Source organism: Chenopodium quinoa, unplaced genomic scaffold (genome assembly GCF_001683475.1).
Source record: "Chenopodium quinoa cultivar QQ74 unplaced genomic scaffold, ASM168347v1, whole genome shotgun sequence".
NCBI classification, from domain to species: domain Eukaryota; kingdom Viridiplantae; phylum Streptophyta; class Magnoliopsida; order Caryophyllales; family Amaranthaceae; genus Chenopodium; species Chenopodium quinoa.
The window spans coordinates 2375590-2396488 of record NW_018743175.1 but is presented as its reverse complement, the minus strand read 5'-3'; the positions used below and the strand labels follow the sequence as shown (position 1 = coordinate 2396488).

The following is a 20899-nucleotide window of genomic DNA, read 5'->3' as shown; positions in this document are numbered from 1 at the left end:
AATAAAAATTAAAAGAAAAAGGGTGTCTGAGAATTTCTGGAAAAATAAGAAAATGCAGTACTGCAAGAGAATGGGAGAAAGACAAATGTAGTGAGTTTGAGTGAAGGTTGACCTAACATTATTTATATCAACACTCGCTCTAGGGTGTGTTCGACAATATCTTTTTTGATAATTGTATTTGTAGATAAAGTTGCCGCGCTTTTAAGTGACAATATTAAATTCAAATGTTATTTACTTCGGAACTAAAAACATATCAAGTATATAAATTGGATAGGAGGGGTGACTAGACGAGTACAAGACTAATAAAGACTATTTCTTTTAACTAAGTGTAGATTCGAAACGATCTAAAAAAAGCGTACATTCAAAAGATATATCACTCAAAAATTGATATCTAAAAATTCGAATTACACATTAAGTTAATCTATTGAGATATTGTGTAATAACACGTGTGACTGCGTGAGAGGATATATAAAGTGTGTATATGCAATGTGCTAACAAGCGTGTGCACAATTATCGATTAAGTACATTAATTAATATTTTACAAGATATTTTATGATATTAATCTAATACTCTATTATTTTTTACCATACTTTTATATGTACCTGGCCACATAGTGTGTTATAGGGGTTACCTCACTAGTGTTATAGAGGTTACTGCGTCGGTGTTATAAAAGTAATTAGGTTAGGTTGTTATAAGGGGTTATTTTGTTCTTTTACAAGCGGCCATATGGTCTGGTCAGCCACACACGAAACGCACTCATTATTTTTTGAAAAATACTATTATATTATTAATTAAGTGTGATCGATACCTATTGTATAAAGTGTAATTATATTGAAACATGTTGTACTCTGTATGTGCAATATATGTTATACGAAGTATATATTTTTTAATTATTAATTATCGGTCCATATATATTCAAGTTATAAGAACAGAATTATCATTTTATGTAAAGTCTAATTCAAGTATTATAACGAAGTAACTAATGTAAGAATAATCACCTAATATTATACTGTATAATAATAAAGATAATAAAAAATTATTGATTCTGTTATTAATTGAAAGTAATATAATAATGTACGTAATTATTGAGGACAATATATAAAAATAATGCAGTAATAATAATAATTGAGTTCTAAATTACTAAGTAAAGATTATGAGAACTCATTCATGATACTAGTTATATAAAATAATTTCTAGGCTCATTTAATAGGGTGGCATAAATAATTAACTTCTCATGCCCGCACAAAAGGACTAGGCTTGTTATATTTAAAATCGATCCATTTGACAGAAAGTAAGGGCTTGTTTAGTTCACCTTTTTTTTTTTTTTTTTTTGCTTATTTGATTTGATTTGATCTGATCTGATTTAATTGTCCGATTTGACCAAATTTTGACCTTATATATACAATAATCTATAGAGAAAATATAAATGTCATAATGTGTATTTTATTAATATGTAATTTTTATAATTACGAAATTATAGATATTTAACGATAAAAAAACCACACATTAAACGATTGAGTCATAATTTATTTTTTTCTTATTTGATTTAATCTGATTGATATGAATTTATTTTTTATGATATGATCGGATCGGATCGGATCTGAACTTATTATTTCTAATATGATCTAAACTTATTTTTTCTGACATGACTGAATCTGAACTTATTATTTCTAATATGATCTGAACTTATTTTTTCTAATATGATATGAACAAATATAAAAGATAAGATCTGGTATGATTATTTCATAAATTAATAAATATCAAGTAAAATAAGTTGGTCTTAAACATAACCTAAGTCCATACACTATTATATGATATGGAATATAATGTATTAAGAATATCATATGTAAACATATTATAGTAGAAAGGGCAGGGTGTGCCATGCTTGCCCAAAACCCGCAAAAATAGATCAAGCCTAGCGAGCTTTTTGGGTTGGGCCAAAAAATTTAACTAATATGTTTAGAGATGCATATCCTAGGGTCACTATAAAATAAGTAACTTTCAGGTCGAACAAGAAATTTCAGCCAAGGCTAATGGGCCGGGCTAAATTTGATCAGCTCTATATTACAGTTATAGATCGAGAACCGCTTTGATACAAAAATTACAACTCTTGGTTGACAATCTTGGCATATAATCACAATATAAGATGATCAATTCTCTAGTGTGTCTGTTGCATATTTGCATACAATGTATATGATTTGATAAATAAGATGAATATTTACTCAACTCTAATCATTAATATTTTTAAACAATATATTATTATATATTTATATACGTAGTGTTTGGACTTTCGGCGAGGTCCTTTACTTTGGGTTGAAAACTGATCTCAGTTCAAGTGATGACTGGGTCGAGGGTTTTCTGCACAGCAAACACATGTAAACTGGCCTTGGGGGTTGTGCCGAGGAAGGTCCCTCCGATGCCGAAGAGAGAGATGATTGATCTCAGTTCAAGTGATGACTGGGTCGAGGGTTTCCTGCACAACAAACACATGTAAACTGGCCTTGGGGGTTGTGCCGAGGAAGGTCCCTCCGATGCCGAAGAGAGAGAAAGCTATGCAAGAGTATCAATTGTTTGAGGCTTGAATTGAATTAATGTAGAGAGAGAAGATTGAAGGCTTTTATACCTTTACTCAATAGATAAATGGACTTTAAATCAAGTGGGTTTGCCACGTTGACTGGGCCTTGACCGACTTGGCAATTATTTGAAGAGTTGAACCTTGATCTGGGCTTTATAGTTAAATCATTTATGGATCAGCCCAATTGAAGTAAATTGGACCCAAACACGTAGTAGACTAGTACATATTACATGGGCTGAAAAACTACGCAATATGTACTGTAAAGTCTGAAATATGTAAGGAGATTCATTAAGACAACTCTAACCCCAGTCCTCTACAATGGATAAGATTAGCATCCACATAAATCTTCATCACCCTACCTTGATTTAGGCAAGACCACAAAGAAGCCAATTGAAAATGAGGTTCAAATACTCCCTTCTTTTGAAATTAATTGTCACAACTTGTCAACTCTCGTAATTAGAGAATGTCGTCCTTGATTTAATCACAAATTTTCTTAAAAAAAAAATAATTAATAATTGTTATTCCAGACTCATAGAGTATATAAATCGATCCTGGACTTCAAGCATCAGCTTATATTGATTTATAGACTAATTTAACCAAAATCTTAAACTAATGGTTGAAACCCAAGATCGATTTTTATTCTCTATCACTGGCCCTTAACTTTTTCTCTACACCATTTACTTGTGTCTGGCTGTTTAGGAAAGATAGACAATTTGATCCCAAACTTTCGTAAGAGCTAAATATATATGGTACATCGGTACGAGTGTACGACTATAAGTTTGATAAGGTGCGAGTAAAATGTACTTTAAATCATTGGTCAATCTATATTTTCTAAACTCTAAAGTAAAACAACTTTTTGTATCACATGTATAATTCTCAATATTAGCTCATGTTTACTCCACCTTAGATAAATAATGTTTAGTAAAATTAAGTTTTAATTAGCAAATAAAAAAAATAATGTGCAGCAAAAAATATAATTTTAATAAAATTACTTTAAATTCAACAAATATTATTAGGTGAAGAAAACATGACCTACATCATTACTCCCCGTGTCTCTTTATGTTTACCGAAGTTTAATTTTATTTGTGAATGTTTGTCTTGATCTTAAGTTAGTTCCACACCAATTTTGGTATGTAGTCTCTGTGCCTCTCTATCGCACAGTGTATAAAAAATAAAAGCATTATTCCACAAGCAAATTCTTTGAATATCTCTGGAAAAAAGTAAAATACTACGTATTTGCTTTGGGGCAAACAGAAAAGAACAACATAAGTATACCACAAATTAAACTAATTTAACACTAATAATTTCGTAGAGAATTTGCCAATTAGCCACCAAATATTCCTTCTAGCAAATAAATACTATACAGTATATATTAAGCTTAATAAATTATAGACTATTAATTATACTGATCAATGCTTGATTTTGTATGACATACACCACTGTCTTTCCTTTATTTATTAACTTTAAGTCATAAGGTGGAGTCAAATCAGTCGATCATCACTCAACAATAAAAAGAAGAGAAGGGAAAAATAATTGATATTTAAGCTAAATAACGTGGAACACAACATGTCTAGCTCCCACGTTTTTCGTGCAGCTAGAGCGGCTATCAAAGAATTGTTTCAATGTCATTTTCATTTGCCAAAAAAAAGGACAAATGAATTTGATGCCATTTGAGTAGTAGCAGATATATCCTGACAAGTTATACTTGGTTGTCGTTGTTCTTTAATAGATAAGTATAGTCACTCCTTTATGTTTGTTTCTGTTAAACTATAGTATGGCATTCTATTTTTTAATGTTTTTCTATGCACTTTAGTAGGAATTACAGTACAACTTTATTAATATCCTATTCAACACTCAGCTAATGTTGCAATTATACAAGAGACTGAGAGAGGCAAATTTCTATTGTACATTTGTACACGTACAACTACTTTTATATATACGGAGTATATAAGTACATGAAAATTTATTTGTTTGCTTTTGCGAAACTTTGAATGAGTACTAAGGGGTAAAAATGAGGGAATAATCGGTTGTATCATAGTCTCATAGATAAACCAAAAATCAAAGGGACCCTCAATTTTAGTAAAGGGTACGGAGTATAACAATACAGTATAATTAATCAATAAAAGATTTTTACAGTAATATTTTAATTTTGTCTTTAGTTTTCAATATATCTAAAAACTAAAAACAAAAACATTAAAACAACAAAAAAAAAAAAACTGTCAATAATTTTCAGAATCTTCATGTTAGTTATAGACATCTCATTGTCAAAAAAAAAAAAAAACAAATATATATATATATATATATATATATATATATATATATATATATATATATATATATATATATATATATATATATATATATGAGTCATATGACTAACTTTAACTTCAAAAATCCACCTTATTTAAAAAAAAAAAAAAAAAAAAATCAACCCAAACCATTAGAGTATGGAGTAGCTTATTATTTATTTAAAGATACAAGTAGCAGCCATTAAGAATACTTTTAATTACTCTTTTATAACAAAAATTATTATGACAGCTACATATGAATTGAAAAAAAAAAAAAAAATTGTTGTCAGTAGTGATCCTGTGCTATAAAATGGATGAAACCTCAAAGGAAAAGTGTAGACCAAGAGTAGTTCAGGCAAAGAATAAAAATATGCCTGACCAACTTTACTCCTCACTTTTCTCTCTCCTCCCCCAAAATTATGTCAAAGTAAATTTCTTATCTTTCTTTTTTTATAATTTAATTTATTTCTTTCAATTTAGTTGACTCTTTATATGTTGCATGCAATCTCCTTATTATCATCATTTAATTGATGTTTTTATTTTGTTAATTATATATTTATAATTTGATTTATTAATTAACGTGTGATTATTAGGGAGATTCTCCATGTGATCATATAGAAGAGGCAGCAAATTACATAAAAGATTTGGAGAAGAATGTCAAGGAGCTTCAAGATAAGAGAGAAAAGCTTAAGAATTCTTTATCTGAAATGCCAAATGATGTTGGATCATCCTCGTCATCCATCACTAGTAATACTAATCCTTCCATTAACGAAAATTACGTGAAGATTAAGACATCCGTGGATGAGTTAGAGATTGAGATTAACACCGCGATTGAAGAGGAGGATGTGTTTCCTTTATCAAAAGTGCTCAAAATGTTACAACTTGATGAAGGTCTTAATGTTGTTAATTATGCTTACTCTAAAGTTAACCACAGATGGATGTATGTCATTCAGTTTGGTGCAATGGTTCGGCCGCAATTTAGTGTGGTGGAATAGATAGCAAGTTGGCAACCACACAAATTCAATCAATGTCAAAAGAGTTAAAGATAAACGTAGAATAATTATGAGTGTTACAAATTTGCAGCACATTAATCAAGAATTATCATGATTACATAAATGCCATACATTCCAAAAACAAACATATGTTCGGTCCAGACTCTCTACAAAGTAATGGACGATGTACTAACACCCAACGTTCGAAAAATTTAAATGGAGTAATAATATAGCAGGTACTAACAAGGGCTTGGACTAATCAGAAAATTGTTCTAACTTAATCAAGGTTTCATATTTGAGACATGAGAACGCATAGCATAGGTCACCAAATATGCTTGCATAAAAACTACTCCCTCAATTTCGTAATAATCGTAACACTTTCCTTTTTTATCCGTTACATAATAATTGCAACACTTTCTTATTTGGTAAGGACTAAGTACCCACTAATATTTTATTATTTCTCTCTCCTACCAATCCTACTTACACTAATTATTTATTATTCCTCTTTCCTATTTACAATTAAATATATCCCTACTAAATATATTTTATATTATAAAATTCCTTTTTGGGACCCCACCGTCCTATCTAATGATTTTCCTAAAACTTTGTGCTCACTCTATTATTATAATTATTACGAAATGGAGGGAGTACTACTTTGTACTAAGGATAACCATCATTTTTACCAAACATAACCAATGTGTGAGTAAGGCCTTGTTTAGTTCACCTGATTTAAGCTGATCTGATCTGATCTGAACTTATATTTTCTGATCTGATCAGATCTGAACTTATATTTTCTGATCTGATCTGATCTGAACTTATTTTTTCTGATCTGATCTGATCTGAACTTATTTTTTCTGATCTGATCTGATTTAAACTTATTTTTTCTGATTTGAACTTATTTTAGTTATTTCAATATTCTACTTTTAATGTTAATCAATATTAATGTTTAATTATTATTGTTATGATTATTATTACTATTACTATTATTATTATTATTATTATTATTATTACTATTACTATTATTATTATTATTATTATTTTTATTATTATTATTATTATTTTTATTATTATTATTATTAGTAGTAGTAGTATTATAGACCTACAAATTTTTTAAAGAAACCTATAAGTATTAAATTTACTAGATAGTATAAGGTAATAAAATTGGAATATTTGATAATTTTATTATTTACAATATCCCACTTTATAAATGAATTTTTTTTATAAGAAAGTATTAAAATGGGGATCCTAAAAAAACTAAATTACAGATTAAATTTATCATAACTTTTTTATATAGGAAAAAGAGATTTGACTTGTTTTCAAATACCTTCATTCTTAAATAATAATATGGATTTATGATGTATCGGATTTGATTTTATCGTTTGTTTGAACTAGCAACATTTTCTATGTTATTTTGTACTAATTTTAATTAAAGTAATGCATAGCTATTATTATTGAAAACCTTATACGTATACTCCCTTCGATTTTAAATACCTTCTCCATTTCTACATGTGGAGAGTTTTAGGAAAAATTGGTAAACGTAATAATATATGGAGCTTGTGGGGTAAGTGGAAGAATAAAAAATTGTATAAAGCAAAAGTATTTGATAGAATAGGAGGAAAGAAAATATGAAATTTTAAAAAATTTATTTATGGGAAACGTTAGGCTTGTTACCAAAAATATGAAATTAAAAAAAAAATGAAAATACACATAATATGTTGTACGAAGATATTAATTTTTTTGTATAGGAAACGTTAGACTCGTTTATTATTGCTTTTTTTTTTCTTTTTTTTTTTTTGCAGGAAAAAAAGTAATATTTTGTAAGAAGATATTCAAATATTTTTGTTAAAACCACTTGATCAAGTATTATTGTTTTGATCTGAAAAGGGTGTTTATAGGAAAAAGCAAGTATTATGTTTTCCACCTCAAGGCATACTTGAACTTTTTAATTATCTTCACTCTTCACTTCGAACAACGATCAGGAGATGTTTTGGACAATTAAAATCTCGATGGAAAATATTGACAATGATGGCAAATATGGACACTAAACATCAATTGGCAATTATGGTTGCTACATTCACACGTCACAATTTTATTCGATTACATGAGTTGGATATACCCATTGATAGTGGTATAGAAATCGAACCAAGAGCAGATTATGATTTGTTTAACGAGAATCGTAAAGCTGTAATGAACGAAGTACAACTTAACATAGCGAAGGAAATTTGGAACTTCTTGTAATGAAAATTATATTTGTAAACGTTTATGATTGGAGCTTATAATGAAATTTTAATTATTACTGTTTATTGTTTGTGCTATTTATTATTATTATTATTATTATTATTATTATAATAATAATAATAATAATAATAATAATAATAATAATAATTTGTATATAATCTGAACTTTTTTGATATCTGAACTTATTTTTTCTGGTCTGATGTGATCTGAACTTATTTTTTCTGATCTGATTTGATCTGAACTTATTTTTTCTGAAATAAGTAAAAATAAGGTGAACTAAACAAGGCCTAACTCGTAAAACTTTTAAACGGAGAAAGTAATTAATGAAACATTCTCACCCAAAATTTAGACAATAAAACTAAAATAAATACTTTAAAAACGTGACAAAATTTACATCAAGTGTTCAATTCCAAGTAAAGAAGAAAAATAACACAAAATTTCAACTAGGAACTTTCTTGTTTAGGAATTAATGAAAAAACTGAATGAAGTATTGCTGTATTGTTATATTGTATGATGATTCGATCCCAAATCTTGAGTGTCATTTCTCTAATGACTTTTATCTGACTCTATTCTACTAAGCAAGCAACTTAGAATTGAATATTTCATGTTTATCAAGAAGTCAAAACTCATGTGATTAGCTAGCAATCTCAGGACAATTCCGCAAATTTCTCCAATGTCAGTCCCTAATTAAACAGTAAGACTAAAGTATTTTTTGATGCTAGTTAAAGAATCAACTAAGCAAACTTTATTAACTAATTTCAGTAAGAAAAAATGAAAATAGATAATCTCACTTTTGCGTGGTCTGACAATAACAATCCCACCTTTTGATTATTACGAGGCAATCCCACCTTTGCATGTCATCTTCTTTTATCAAACCTTTTTACCTATAACCTGTTAAACAGATTAAAAAAAAATATTTAAAGCCACATGTCGCTCAATAATTGGTCAAAATAAAAAAAGTTAAAAACAAAAAGAAGGAAAAAAAATCAAAAAGAAAAAAACACACCACCTACCAGCCACCCCAACCACCGTGAAACCTTAACCCTAATCCTAGCCCCACCAAAAACCGGCCGACCGCCACCCTAAACCCCCGAAAACGGCCGGCTGGAACCCCCTACCCAGATCTCACCCCCGAAACTACCATAGCCACCTCCGAAATCACCCCCGACCCAAATCTCACCCCGAAACCACCATAACCACCACCGAAATCACCCCTTAAACCAAATTCCACCCCGAAACCTCTATAACCACCACAAACATCACCCTAAAAACCCCACTCAGCCGCCGATAACCCACATCGAAAACCTCCATAACCACCACAACCATCACGCTAAAAACTCCATCAAACCTCTTTAACTACCCCAAAAATCCCCATCTCAGCCCCTAAAACCCCTCTTAAACACCCTAAAAACACAACCCTGGTGTCGGCCGGCCGTTTTCGGAGGTTAAGGAGGGCGGCCGGCCGGTTTTTTGGTGGTGGCTGGGGTAGGGGCTAGGGTTTCATGATGGGGGTTGGCGGCTGGGTTTTTTTTTTTTTTTTTTTGTATTTTTCTTTTTTTTTTGCTTTTTTTATTATTATAAAAAATAAAATGAACCTATTAAAATTTGACACGTGGCATACAACCTACAAAAATAGGTCACCAACAAGTCAAGGTTCATTAAAAGTATACCAAGGTGGAAATGTCTCGTAATTATCAAAAGGTGGGATTGTTATTGTCAGATTACGCAAAGGTGGGATTATTTATTTCCATTTTTCCTTTCAATAATTGAAGAATCTAACACTAATTTTCCTTTCCTCCCCTGTTCACTCCTCTGAAGACATAACACTATTGGCTTCCATGTAAGATTATCTAAGCTATATATTCTGTTAGTATCATGCTTGGCGATTTTAATGTAATTTATTACATGCTAGATAATATCTGAAAAAGGGAGGAATAATGGAGAAGGGAGAAAGGATTCCACTTCTTACGCCAAAAGAGAAAGATTTGCAAAAGGTGTTATGCTTAACAAAGGAGTTTTGTTGGGAGTCAAAGAAGCTATGGCATATTGCTGGTCCTGCCATCTTCACTTGCATTTGTTAGTACTCACTTGGTGCTCTTACTCAGACCTTTAGTGGCCGTGTAGGTGACCTCGAGCTAGCCGCTGTTGCCGTGGAGAACTCTGTTATTGCTGGTCTTGGTTATGGTGTTATGGTATTGTTACTAACCTCACCTTTTTATCTAGCTATTGTTAACTCTTGTCAATAAAATGTACAAGTGTAATTGTTGCAACTAGTGTTGTGTGTTCCAAGCAATGCCTCGGGTTATTACTTTGAATATATTTGATTTTGAGACCATGATGTTAATGCCGTAATCATCATGTTGAAATGCAGCTTGGAATGGGGAGTGCATTAGAGACACTTTGTGGACAAGCACTTGGTGCAGGGAGGTTGACGATGCTAGGGATATAATGCAAAAGATCATGGATTATCTTGCTAATCCCCGCGATTTTTCTTATACCACTTTATGTTTATAGTCCATCGATTCTTCAACTTTTTGGAGAGACTGAAGAAATTTCGATCTCTTGCTGCTGGTTAGTACAAAATTCCATCCCCTTCCCTTCTTTCCAAAAAGGTTTCATTTAAGCCTTTAAGGTAAAGCCGCGAAGGTGTGGCCTTGGTGATCTAATTATGTTTCTAAAACACAGTAGTATTGCGACTACAACATAGTGTTTGAATTTGTACTTGAAATGAAGGTTGCACTAATTATTAAATTTCCTAGAGCAGGAAAATTTGCATTGTGGATGATTCCTCAACTATTTGCCTATGCCATGAATTTCCCCATACAAAAGTTCTTGCAAGCACAGGGTAAAGTGGGTGTAATGGCTTGGATATCCGTCGTTGTTCTCCTGATACACGGCGTATTGAGCTGGCTGTTCATACTCAAACTTGAGTGGGGCTTGGTTGGAGCTGCAATCATGCTCAACACCTCATGGTGGCTTATTGTCATCGCGCAGATCATCTATATCTTTGTAACTAAATCAGATGGTGCTTGGGGTGGATTTTCATGGCTAGCATTCGAGGACTTGTGGGAGTTTGTTAAGCTCTCCTTCGCTTCTGCTGTTATGTTATGGTACATTATCTCATACCTTTTCATCTTCTAATTTTCTCATTTCTCAATATTGAAGTTAGCATAGGACTTCTCTTACAACTTACAAGCTAGAAGTTCTGGTATATATGAAATATGATGTTGATTCTAAATCATGAGGTACATTGTACATGGTTTTGCAGCTTGGAATTTTGGTACTTAATGCTAATCGTCGTGATCACTGGTCGTCTTCCCAATCCTTTGGTACCGATTGATGCCCTCGCGATATGGTAACACTCAACTCTTATTAGATTCTCTATTAGACGACCACACACTAACATAACTCATTTAGAATTTATCAAAATGATACTATGTCACTTATTTTTATCGGTTAAATTTTGTTGTTCTCTTTATAATCGTGTCGAATAATGTTTTTTCTTTGCAATGTTTCACCATATGTACAGCATGAACTTAGACGGCTGGGATACAATGATAGCAATTGGTTTCAATGCAGCTATTAGGTAACTCCTTACACTAAAAATACTACAAAATACTAGTATGTACTACTTAATGATGAGTCAACAAACCTTAGAGATTTTTATGTGATCAATATCTATCTTGTTTCTATATATATAGTGTAAGGGTGTCAAATGAACTCGGAGCTAGTAATCATAGACGAGCCAAGATATCGGTGTGGGTGGTATCCGTAACTTCAGTGAATGTAGGATTGGTGGCCATTGTACTCGTGCTTGCTACTAAGGAATGGTTCCCATTCCTTTTCACAGCAAGTCTACCAGTAGCTAAGGAAACAACTAGCCTCGCGCTATTCTTGGCAATAAATTTCCTGCTCAATAGCCTTCAACCAGTTTTATCAGGCAAGTTCATGAAACTTTTTTCTTTTTAGCAAGTCTACTAGCCTTGTGATGTTGGTTGATCCTGATTTTTCTTCCATCTTTGTTAAGGGGTTGCTATTGGAGCCGGATGGCAAGCACTTTTCGTGTACATTAATATCGCGTGTTATTATGTGTTTGGGCTACCAGCAGACCTTATTCTTGGATTCAAATTTGGCTTTGGAGTTATGGTAATCATGCATTAAAAAAACATTGTAGTAGCAAATTTAGCTCAAATTTAGTAACCTTTGATTTATTTGTTTGCTATATCAATTTTTGAATGCAGGGTGTTTGGGGAGGGATGCTTAGTGGTGTTTGTTTACAAACTATTGCGCTGATCATAGTTACAAGCCTCACTAATTGGAAGAAAGAAGTAAGTTATATGTATTCCTATCATCATAATTTTATCACTTTCCATTCATAATCTATGAAGTAGGATCTTGTCTTACTTGCATGAATGTGTTTGATTCGTAGGTAGATGAAGCGGAAAGCAGAGTCCGTAAATGGGGAGGAACAACGGCAGAATATTAACTACAAACAATGATGGGTCATTTGGTTGACATAGAAAATGAAAGTTTTGTTCGTAAGGATTTCCATTTTTCTAGATATGTGAAACTGTCTATAATGAAAAATCAAGAATTTGGAATGTTAGACTTAGCTCTAGGATATTAGGTAGGTCCTAGTGAAACGTAGAACTATACTTCTTCCGTGGTCAACCAAAGACAACAAAGATGCATACAGCATACAGCATACAGAATTTACAAATATTTGTTACAGAGACTATGAAAAGTCAAATTGAGCAATGACAAAGAGAATAGCTGAAAAGGTAAGCGTAATGAAAACCGTAAAAAGCCAAACAAATTAAACAAGGCAATGACGGAAAGAATAACTGGAAAAGTAGATGCAGTGTGTAAAAGGATAACGCAGCTTGCAGTGCACTGGTAGCACAATACCATGTATTTTAAAAAAGGGCTTAATATAGGGAGATAATTCATGCACCAAATCTATTTAATGATGTTAGATATTCAGCGTGTTAGATTTTTTCTAATGGTACGTCTATTAAAATAGATTTTTCTAACAGTGGATCTGGTCTTAAACAATTAACAGAGTCGACGTATAACGCTTCGGTGATTACGCAACACTGAGGCCATTAATTTTTTAAAGCATGTAACGACAACTGATCCGAATCCATTGAAAATCACAAACAGAAAATCAATCATAGACAAAACAGTAATCCGTACTTCATACACATCCATAAGATATAGGCCGTGTTTGGTAATTAGTTGGTAGTTGATTGATATGAGAAAATACAAGTTTACAAATTTAATAAACAAGAATTGTTTATCAAGAGGTGTATATGTAAATTATATCTAACTTTGGTTAACTATTGTTTTCTCTCTCCTCTTTCAACCTTTTGGTATTTTCTTATTTTCTCTCTCCTCCTTTTCAACCTTTTGTTGTTTTCTCTCTCCTCCTTCACCCTTCAATTTCAATGGTGAAAAGTACACTTTTTCACTATATGACGTTGAACAAGTCAAAATCAATGGAGGGAGAAAAGCTTATCTACCCTTTAGGGTTAACCACGCCCGTTTTTCTCACTTTGTTATTTGGGTTTTCGTTTCGCCGCCAAAAATGGTGGAGCGAAGTCTAATTTAATGGAGGAAGGAAAACTCAGCTACCCATTAGGGTTAATCATGCCATTAATTTCTCCTTTTGTTATTAGGGTTTTCGTTTAATTTCGCCGGCAAAACCGGCGAAAATGGAGTCGAAAGGACTTGAAAGAGAAGGTGGAAGTGGGCAAAGATTGGAGGGAGAAGATTAAGGTGGGTGGGAAGAAAAAATATGAACAAGAGGAAGAAGATGAACATGAAGAAGAAGAAGGTGGGAGGAAGAAGATGATGAATACAACAAACGAAGAGTTAATGGTGTTAACTTTGAAAATCTGTCCAACTTATTATAGTGGCCCACAAGCAGTAAAAATATGTATTTTTTAATCAAAAAACACAACTTTCAATGTAACTTATTTACGAAAATGCCATTTGATAAACATAATTTGTTTATCTAGGTTATAAATTGAGGCTTGCTCAATTGATATAGCTGATTTTATTAGTTGGTTATATTAGCTGATTTGACTAGTTGGTTATAATTAGTTGATCGTGTAAAAGTGTTTGGTAAATAATTGTTAGTTGTTTTAGGCCTTATTTGGTAAATGGCTTTTGGCTTTTTCTTTTGGTCAAACAACCAAATTACATGTTTGGTAAATTTTCCGCCAAAAACAAAAAGCTAGTCTTACTAGCTTTTTGGTTTTGGCTTTTCATTAAGCAAATTACTTCTTTTTCCTTACTTAATAATTAATAATTAGTTATTAGTTAATAAAGAATTATTAATTAGTTAATTAGTAATTATTTAATTATTAATTAATAATTAGTAAAAAAAATAATTAATAATTAATAACTAGTTAATTAATAATTAATAAAAATTAATAATAAATAGTAGTTAATAATTAATAAATAATAATAATAATAGTAATAATAATAATTATTAATAATAATAATAGTAATAATAATAATAATAATTACTAACTAATAATCAATAATTTATAATTTATAATTACTAATCTATAATTAGTACTTAATAATTAATAATAAATAGTACTTAATAATGAATAAATATTAATTAGTAATTATTAGTACTTAATAATTAGTAGTTAGTAATTACAAAATAGTAATTAGTAATATATAATTAATATCTAGTAATTAGTACTTAATATATAACTAGTAGTTAGCTAATAATTAATAATTAATAGTTAGTATTTTGTAATAGTAATTAATAATTAAAAATTAGTAACTAATAATTAGTAATTAATAGTACTGATAATAAATGAATAAGAACACATAATAATATCCTTTAAGGTAATTTTGCATAGTTACAGCCAACAGCTAACAACTGATTTTTCCAAACATATTTACATACAACAAATGGTCAAACAACCACTACAAACAGCCAATACTAACAGCCAGTCAAATAAGCCAAGTTAAACAGCCAGTAGCCAATAGCTAATTGCCAAACAAGGCCTTAGTGTATGTAAGAGCCAAAAAGCTAATTGTTCAATAAACTAATTTTAAAAAGCTATTTACCAAACAAGGCCATTAACTTTTTTTAATAAGCTATTTACCAAACACCCAAATTAGCTTTTTTTAATTGGTTAATCTAATTGGGCAAAATAAACTAGAAGCTCTCTTTAAAAAGCTATTTACCAAACAAGGCCATTAACTACTCAATAATATGCATTATCTTCTATATTGTTAGTTCTACTATACTGACTTTTGGCACAATTAACATTATTCGTTTTGATCACATTTCTTTAACTAATACGAGTTTTAATTATCTTGACTAATTACCAAAATGTTTGAGCAAGTTGGTTAGAAATTTGTTTCAACTTAACCATAAATCACAAACTGACCCCTGAAATAGAAAATATTAGTTGAGCGAACTCTCTCCTCATTTGAAAGCCAACCTAGCTCGAATCCGAAAAATTACTCAGTAGATGTTTTTTCCTATAATGAAGGGAAAAGATTTCTAAATGTGAATCAATCTGTGTGCCTAAAAAAAACCATCCTATGTGTCTGCTTTGTACGGAGTACGTTGTACTACTTTATTATATTATATCCCTTTTGGAAAACTGTCTACATAGTACAAAAAAAAATTGAATACCAACCACATTGTCTATCCAAATAAAGAATTCTCAACCTATAATAATTTGAGTCATGAATGACTCTAATAACAAGCGTTGGTATTAAATTATATTTTAGATGATATTATCATAATACCAAAATACATATTCGTTAAAAATGTTTTGTTGGTATCGATATAATTCCTTGTTGGTATTTAGATAATACCATCTAAACACGATGAAATACCGTCGTGTTATTAGAGTAATTCATGACTCAAATTATTAGAGGTAGAGAATTCCTCAATCCAAATTTTGTTTTTACTTTTTACTTAAGCTAAATTAAAGGCCAAAAAGATCTCACAATCTTTCTTGGACTTGCCAGGTTTTCATAATACGCACTTAGAAATATTTAAATGCAATAATTGACTCGGTACTATGCATTTGCATAATGCATCCGCACACCCACTACGACTAGAATAGTAGCAACCTGCCTTTCCATGCTTTTTATAATCCTTATAACCATTTACGGAATCTACTGACCGATCGAGACAGTATTCATTAATTAAATACAAATTTAAATTAATTATAGTTAATATTACATGTTCGAAATAATATATAAAACCAAGCCTTTATATGAACCTTTCATCCCAAATAGAAGAAAAATAAGAAACATTGTAGAAATTCCACTGTAAAATTACACTGAAAGTCTGAAAGCTTACTGAATTCTCATACTTCAATGATGACAGACTCTAGTAATCTTCATGTAGTTATGCTTCCATGGTCAGCGTTCGGCCATATGATCCCTTTCTACGAGCTCGGCGTAGCCTTGGCCAACAAAGGTGTACGAGTGTCATACATATCAACCCCAAGGAACATTGAGAGGCTTCCTAGTATCCCTTCCAAATTAGGCTCCCTTATAGAATATGTAAGCATCCCGTTACCAACAGTTTCTGATAGTGTCCTGCTCAAAGGAGCCGAGGCTACTGTTGACATACAGTTTGATGAGATCCCATACCTAAAGGTAGCTTATGATCTCCTGTATGAGCCTGTCAAGAAGTTTGTTTCAAGTAATTCACCTGATTGGCTAATCTCTGACATCATAGGTTATCGGATGTCTGAGGTTGCTCGGGAATGTAATGTAAAGTTCATGTTCTTCTCTGTCTACACAGCCACCACATTGTCTTTTGTGGGTCCACCAGAGTACCTTTCAGGGGAAGGTCAGAAGGAAGTGAGACCAACACCAGACAGTTTAACAACCCCACCTCCCTGGGGTGGAATCTTCCCACGATCAGTTGCTTTCCGTGGTTACGAGGCTGCAGGATTCCACGCAGGAGTTTACAGCAAGAATGGATCCGGGATATCAGATGGTGAGAGACTGGCTAAGATAATCCAGGGATGTGATGCAGTAGGCGTACGCAGTTGCAGGGAATTCGAAGGAGAGTACATGGATCTTTTTCAGAAGCTCATTAACAAGCCTGTGGTGCCAGTAGGCCTGCTCCCACCACCCAAAGTAGAAGAAAAAATCACAGAAGAAACATGGATTGAAAACTTCAAATGGCTTGATCAACAGAGCCCCCAGTCAGTTATCTACGTAGGATTTGGCAGTGAGTATAAACTCACAAAAGAAGAAGTTTATGGGATAGCCAATGGCCTAGAGCTTGCGCAGTTGCCATTCATCTGGGCTCTCAGAAAACCCACTTGGGCAGTTGATGATTCTGAGGCATTACCAGAAGGCTTTCTGAAACGAACATCAAGAAAAGGGATTGTGTGCCTTGGGTGGGCACCACAGCTAAAAATTTTGGCTCATCAGTCAATTGGGGGCTCTTTGTTCCACTCTGGGTGGGGTTCAATTATTGAGACACTAGAACATGAGCATAGTCTTATACTGCTGCCATTCATTATTGATCAAGGGCTAAATGCGAGGGTGATGGTAGATAAGGGTTTGGGCATTGAAGTAAAAAGAAGGGAAGATGGATCATACTCTGGAGATGACATAGCTTATGCACTAAGACGGGCCATGCTTGGAGATGAGGCACAGAAGATTAAAGCTCAAACTAGACAAGCTGCAGCAATCTTTGGCAATCATAAGCTGCACGACGAACAATATATAAGTGGGCTTGTTGAATTTCTGAGAAATGCAGCCAGGCATCAGTAAATATATTTACAAGCAGACCTATCTTTTGTTGTGTTAAAATATGTAACCAGCAGACCAGTCATGATATCTGAATCCATTATGTAATACAATAAAACAAGCAATTTGCTATAAAAAAAACTCTTTACAGCAGTGCTGCAAGCATAAGATATACGAATAGCATTTTAATTGCAGGATTTTGACTCCACAATTCTTGGTGCCTGTATTTATGTCTTATTTAATTAACCTCCAAATGAAATCAGAAAGGCAAAAAACAGTTTACTATATGAGACAACTTTACCAAGTGACTTGGTTCAGTACCTTCCCATTTTCCATGCATATCAAAGGATAGAGTGGATCTTTCACTTTCAACTCTGCTGAATATGTTACTATATCTCCTAGACATTGAAGTGTAAGTTAAGCACCTTCACTCTAAGTTACCCTTATTATTTCATAATTGGGAGAAGGAATAGACTAGTCTATGTATCTTAATTCTTAAATGGACAATAGTCATTTCAAAGGCCACATAAAAATTTCAGCATTGTCATCAACATGGTAACTTCTTTGTTCTCCTACTGTCGATCAAAATTACTGAGCTAACAAAATTAAGGAAAATTAAATTTGGGGGTCTTTGATGTAAGGCTGCGCGTTTATAATTCTGCCTAGACGCTCCTTTCACAGGATTTATTCTCAGTGGTAACTGTTGACTTTAGGGCAAGGCAGACAATGAGTAAATGTCCCTATGAAGTTCTGCTGCAAGTCAAACGAAAAGAAATTCAATTTTATCTGTACTCATATATGAAAGTTCATGGCTATCAAAGATGTTACACCGGCCCATGTATTGACCGGGGTATCTACCACTGATTCTCGAAGAGCTAATCATCCCAAAATACCTCGCACAGTATTAAAAGATTGGAAAATTAGGAGAGCTTCCAACTAAGATTGAGCCAACCAAAAGTATTCCTTTGGGGAGGAGACGTGAAATGTTCAAGAACTTATTGTCAGCAACAAACTAATATTAGTCAATCCAACAACATGAATACAAGCTCCTACTGCTGAATCTAACATGCCTAGTTTGTCTCTGATTCTACTATTGCAACACTTAGTTTTCTCGAAGCACTCCATCCATTATTGCAGGAAAAAAAGGTTTAATTCTCGGAATTAAGCATAGAAGGCCAATGTAATTATTCTAAACAATAAATGTCCAAATCATATCAAGTGATAATGTTATGCTGTTTTCATTCATCATTATTCAAGGTCTATATGCAATGGATTATGCAGAAAGATGTCATACCCAAAAAGACAACGAGAGGCGAGCTATGCTCGAATGTGAAGCATTGGAGATCAGAGCTCAAGCAATGCAGGTAGCAGCATTATTCATTGAATACATAGCCTGCATGAAGAAACATTTAATTATAGCTGAATATCTAAAAATGCACAATTGAGAAGATGATTTATTCTTTAAAAATAAAACATTAACTATTGTAATATGCCTAAAATATGTAATCAAAATCAATCAAATATGATAAAATTTCAAAAACCATGAAAAAATTAGGGGGGAAATCATAAAATTACAATAATAAATCACTAATTATCAGACGCAATTTTCATTTTATAAAGCACATTTGAACTAAATATTATCAGGATCGAATTTCATACTATAATTGATGCAAATTAAACCTAAAGAAGAAAAAAATTACAGGTATACGAAAATTTAAATAAGTAGGCCAGATTTTTGTAACATAACCTGAATTATATCTTTGAAATTCTCAGCATTTCAAGTTTCAACAACAAATTCCGATGAAACTACACTGTCGCAAAAGGATAGCCGAGATAATTCTGAGCAGAATGCGGAAAATGTCGAAGAAAATGCGGTGCCCATCGATTTTCTTCTTCTTAGATTCTGCAAATTTTCCGGCATTTTTATTATTTGTTGGAATGGATTTTGATGAAATTCTAAAATACTCCCTCCCCTTTATTTTTGCCCCATTACCATTTGTAGGTCAAACTTTGAAAATTTTAACTATAATTTACCGTTAATCTATAAAAGATAATATAGTTATGAGTAGTCATGTTAAATTCGTCTAATTGTATAATTTATTAATATCGTGTTTTTATAATTTTTACGTATATGGAAATAAAGACATAGATGTTTTAAAACGCGTTTTGAAGATCGCACACAATCAAATGAGGTAAAAAAAATAGGGACAGATGGAGTACTAAAATTGCCATTAGGATTTTTTTTGCCCCTTGAACTATTGTTATCCCAACCATGAAGAAGAGTTGAGGAATGGTAAATTACTAAATCTAAGTCAAAAAATAAAAAAATAAAAAAAAAATTACTAATTCCAAATGCCAGACTACATTTGATAGGGACGACTGCGTGTTCGATTCCTCGCAACAATAATTGAGAGGGAATTGGAACCTAACCACTCATAATTGAACCCCGAATCCAAATTAGCTTAAAGGGTAAAGCGGGTAGAACAAAAAAAAAAAAAAAAAAAAAAAAAAAAAAAAAAAAAGTATGTCAAAAAAAAAAATGAAGCCTTAAGAGGGAGCTCGGCTCAACCAAACACCGTGTTTAAAGTCTTTACGCACGAGTGCCTGTTGCACTCCTAGCACGGTTTTGAGGTAAGTAATATTCATTAAGGGTAATAACGGTATAATTTGGAATATATATATATAATCTATAATTAAGATTCACTAATTTTCTCTTTGACTCTTCCACCCTGCCACCCACCCCCTCCCATGAGTTTAGAAGAGGAGAAAAACCTAAGAAAAGACTGGTACAAAAAGGATTTTGCGAACCCCTTAAAGATTTACAATTTTACATACATGTAATCATAGACTAGTCGGTGAGGTTTGCACCATGTCCACAAAAAATCACTAGTAGTAGATCAAATGATTTACAAGATGCAAGGAGATCAATGAGAGTATTCATCAAATTTGTTAGTTATACACTCCATAGCTCTTAATCAAAAGTCATAACTGAGCTATGGAGTACGTTGACAATGAAGAATCTCTCTACAATGAATTCACGTTCAATG

The 20899-nt window shown here is 32.2% G+C and overlaps 3 protein-coding genes across 3 annotated transcripts; all 3 read left to right on the top strand.

The window, feature by feature from the left end:
• Window positions 1-4952: 4952 nt before the first annotated feature.
• On the top strand, window positions 4953-5935 carry LOC110732231 (transcription factor bHLH55-like). Its single transcript, XM_021912151.1, has 2 exons — window positions 4953-5290; window positions 5457-5935. Exons 1-2 carry the CDS (start codon window positions 5174-5176, stop codon window positions 5856-5858), a joined length of 519 nt encoding a protein of 172 aa, XP_021767843.1. The 5' UTR covers window positions 4953-5173; the 3' UTR covers window positions 5859-5935.
• Window positions 5936-8579: 2644 nt separating this feature from the next.
• On the top strand, window positions 8580-12882 carry LOC110732429 (protein DETOXIFICATION 33-like). Its single transcript, XM_021912371.1, has 7 exons — window positions 8580-10285; window positions 10465-10664; window positions 10858-11203; window positions 11362-11448; window positions 11623-11679; window positions 11795-12421; window positions 12523-12882. Exons 2-6 carry the CDS (start codon window positions 10598-10600, stop codon window positions 12060-12062), a joined length of 825 nt encoding a protein of 274 aa, XP_021768063.1. The 5' UTR covers window positions 8580-10285; window positions 10465-10597; the 3' UTR covers window positions 12063-12421; window positions 12523-12882.
• A 3578-nt stretch (window positions 12883-16460) lies between these two features.
• Window positions 16461-17876, top strand: LOC110732833 (UDP-glycosyltransferase 91A1-like). Its single transcript, XM_021912836.1, has one exon. The coding sequence runs from the start codon at window positions 16461-16463 to the stop codon at window positions 17874-17876; it is 1416 nt and encodes a 471-aa protein (XP_021768528.1).
• The last annotated feature ends 3023 nt before the right edge of the window (window positions 17877-20899 follow it).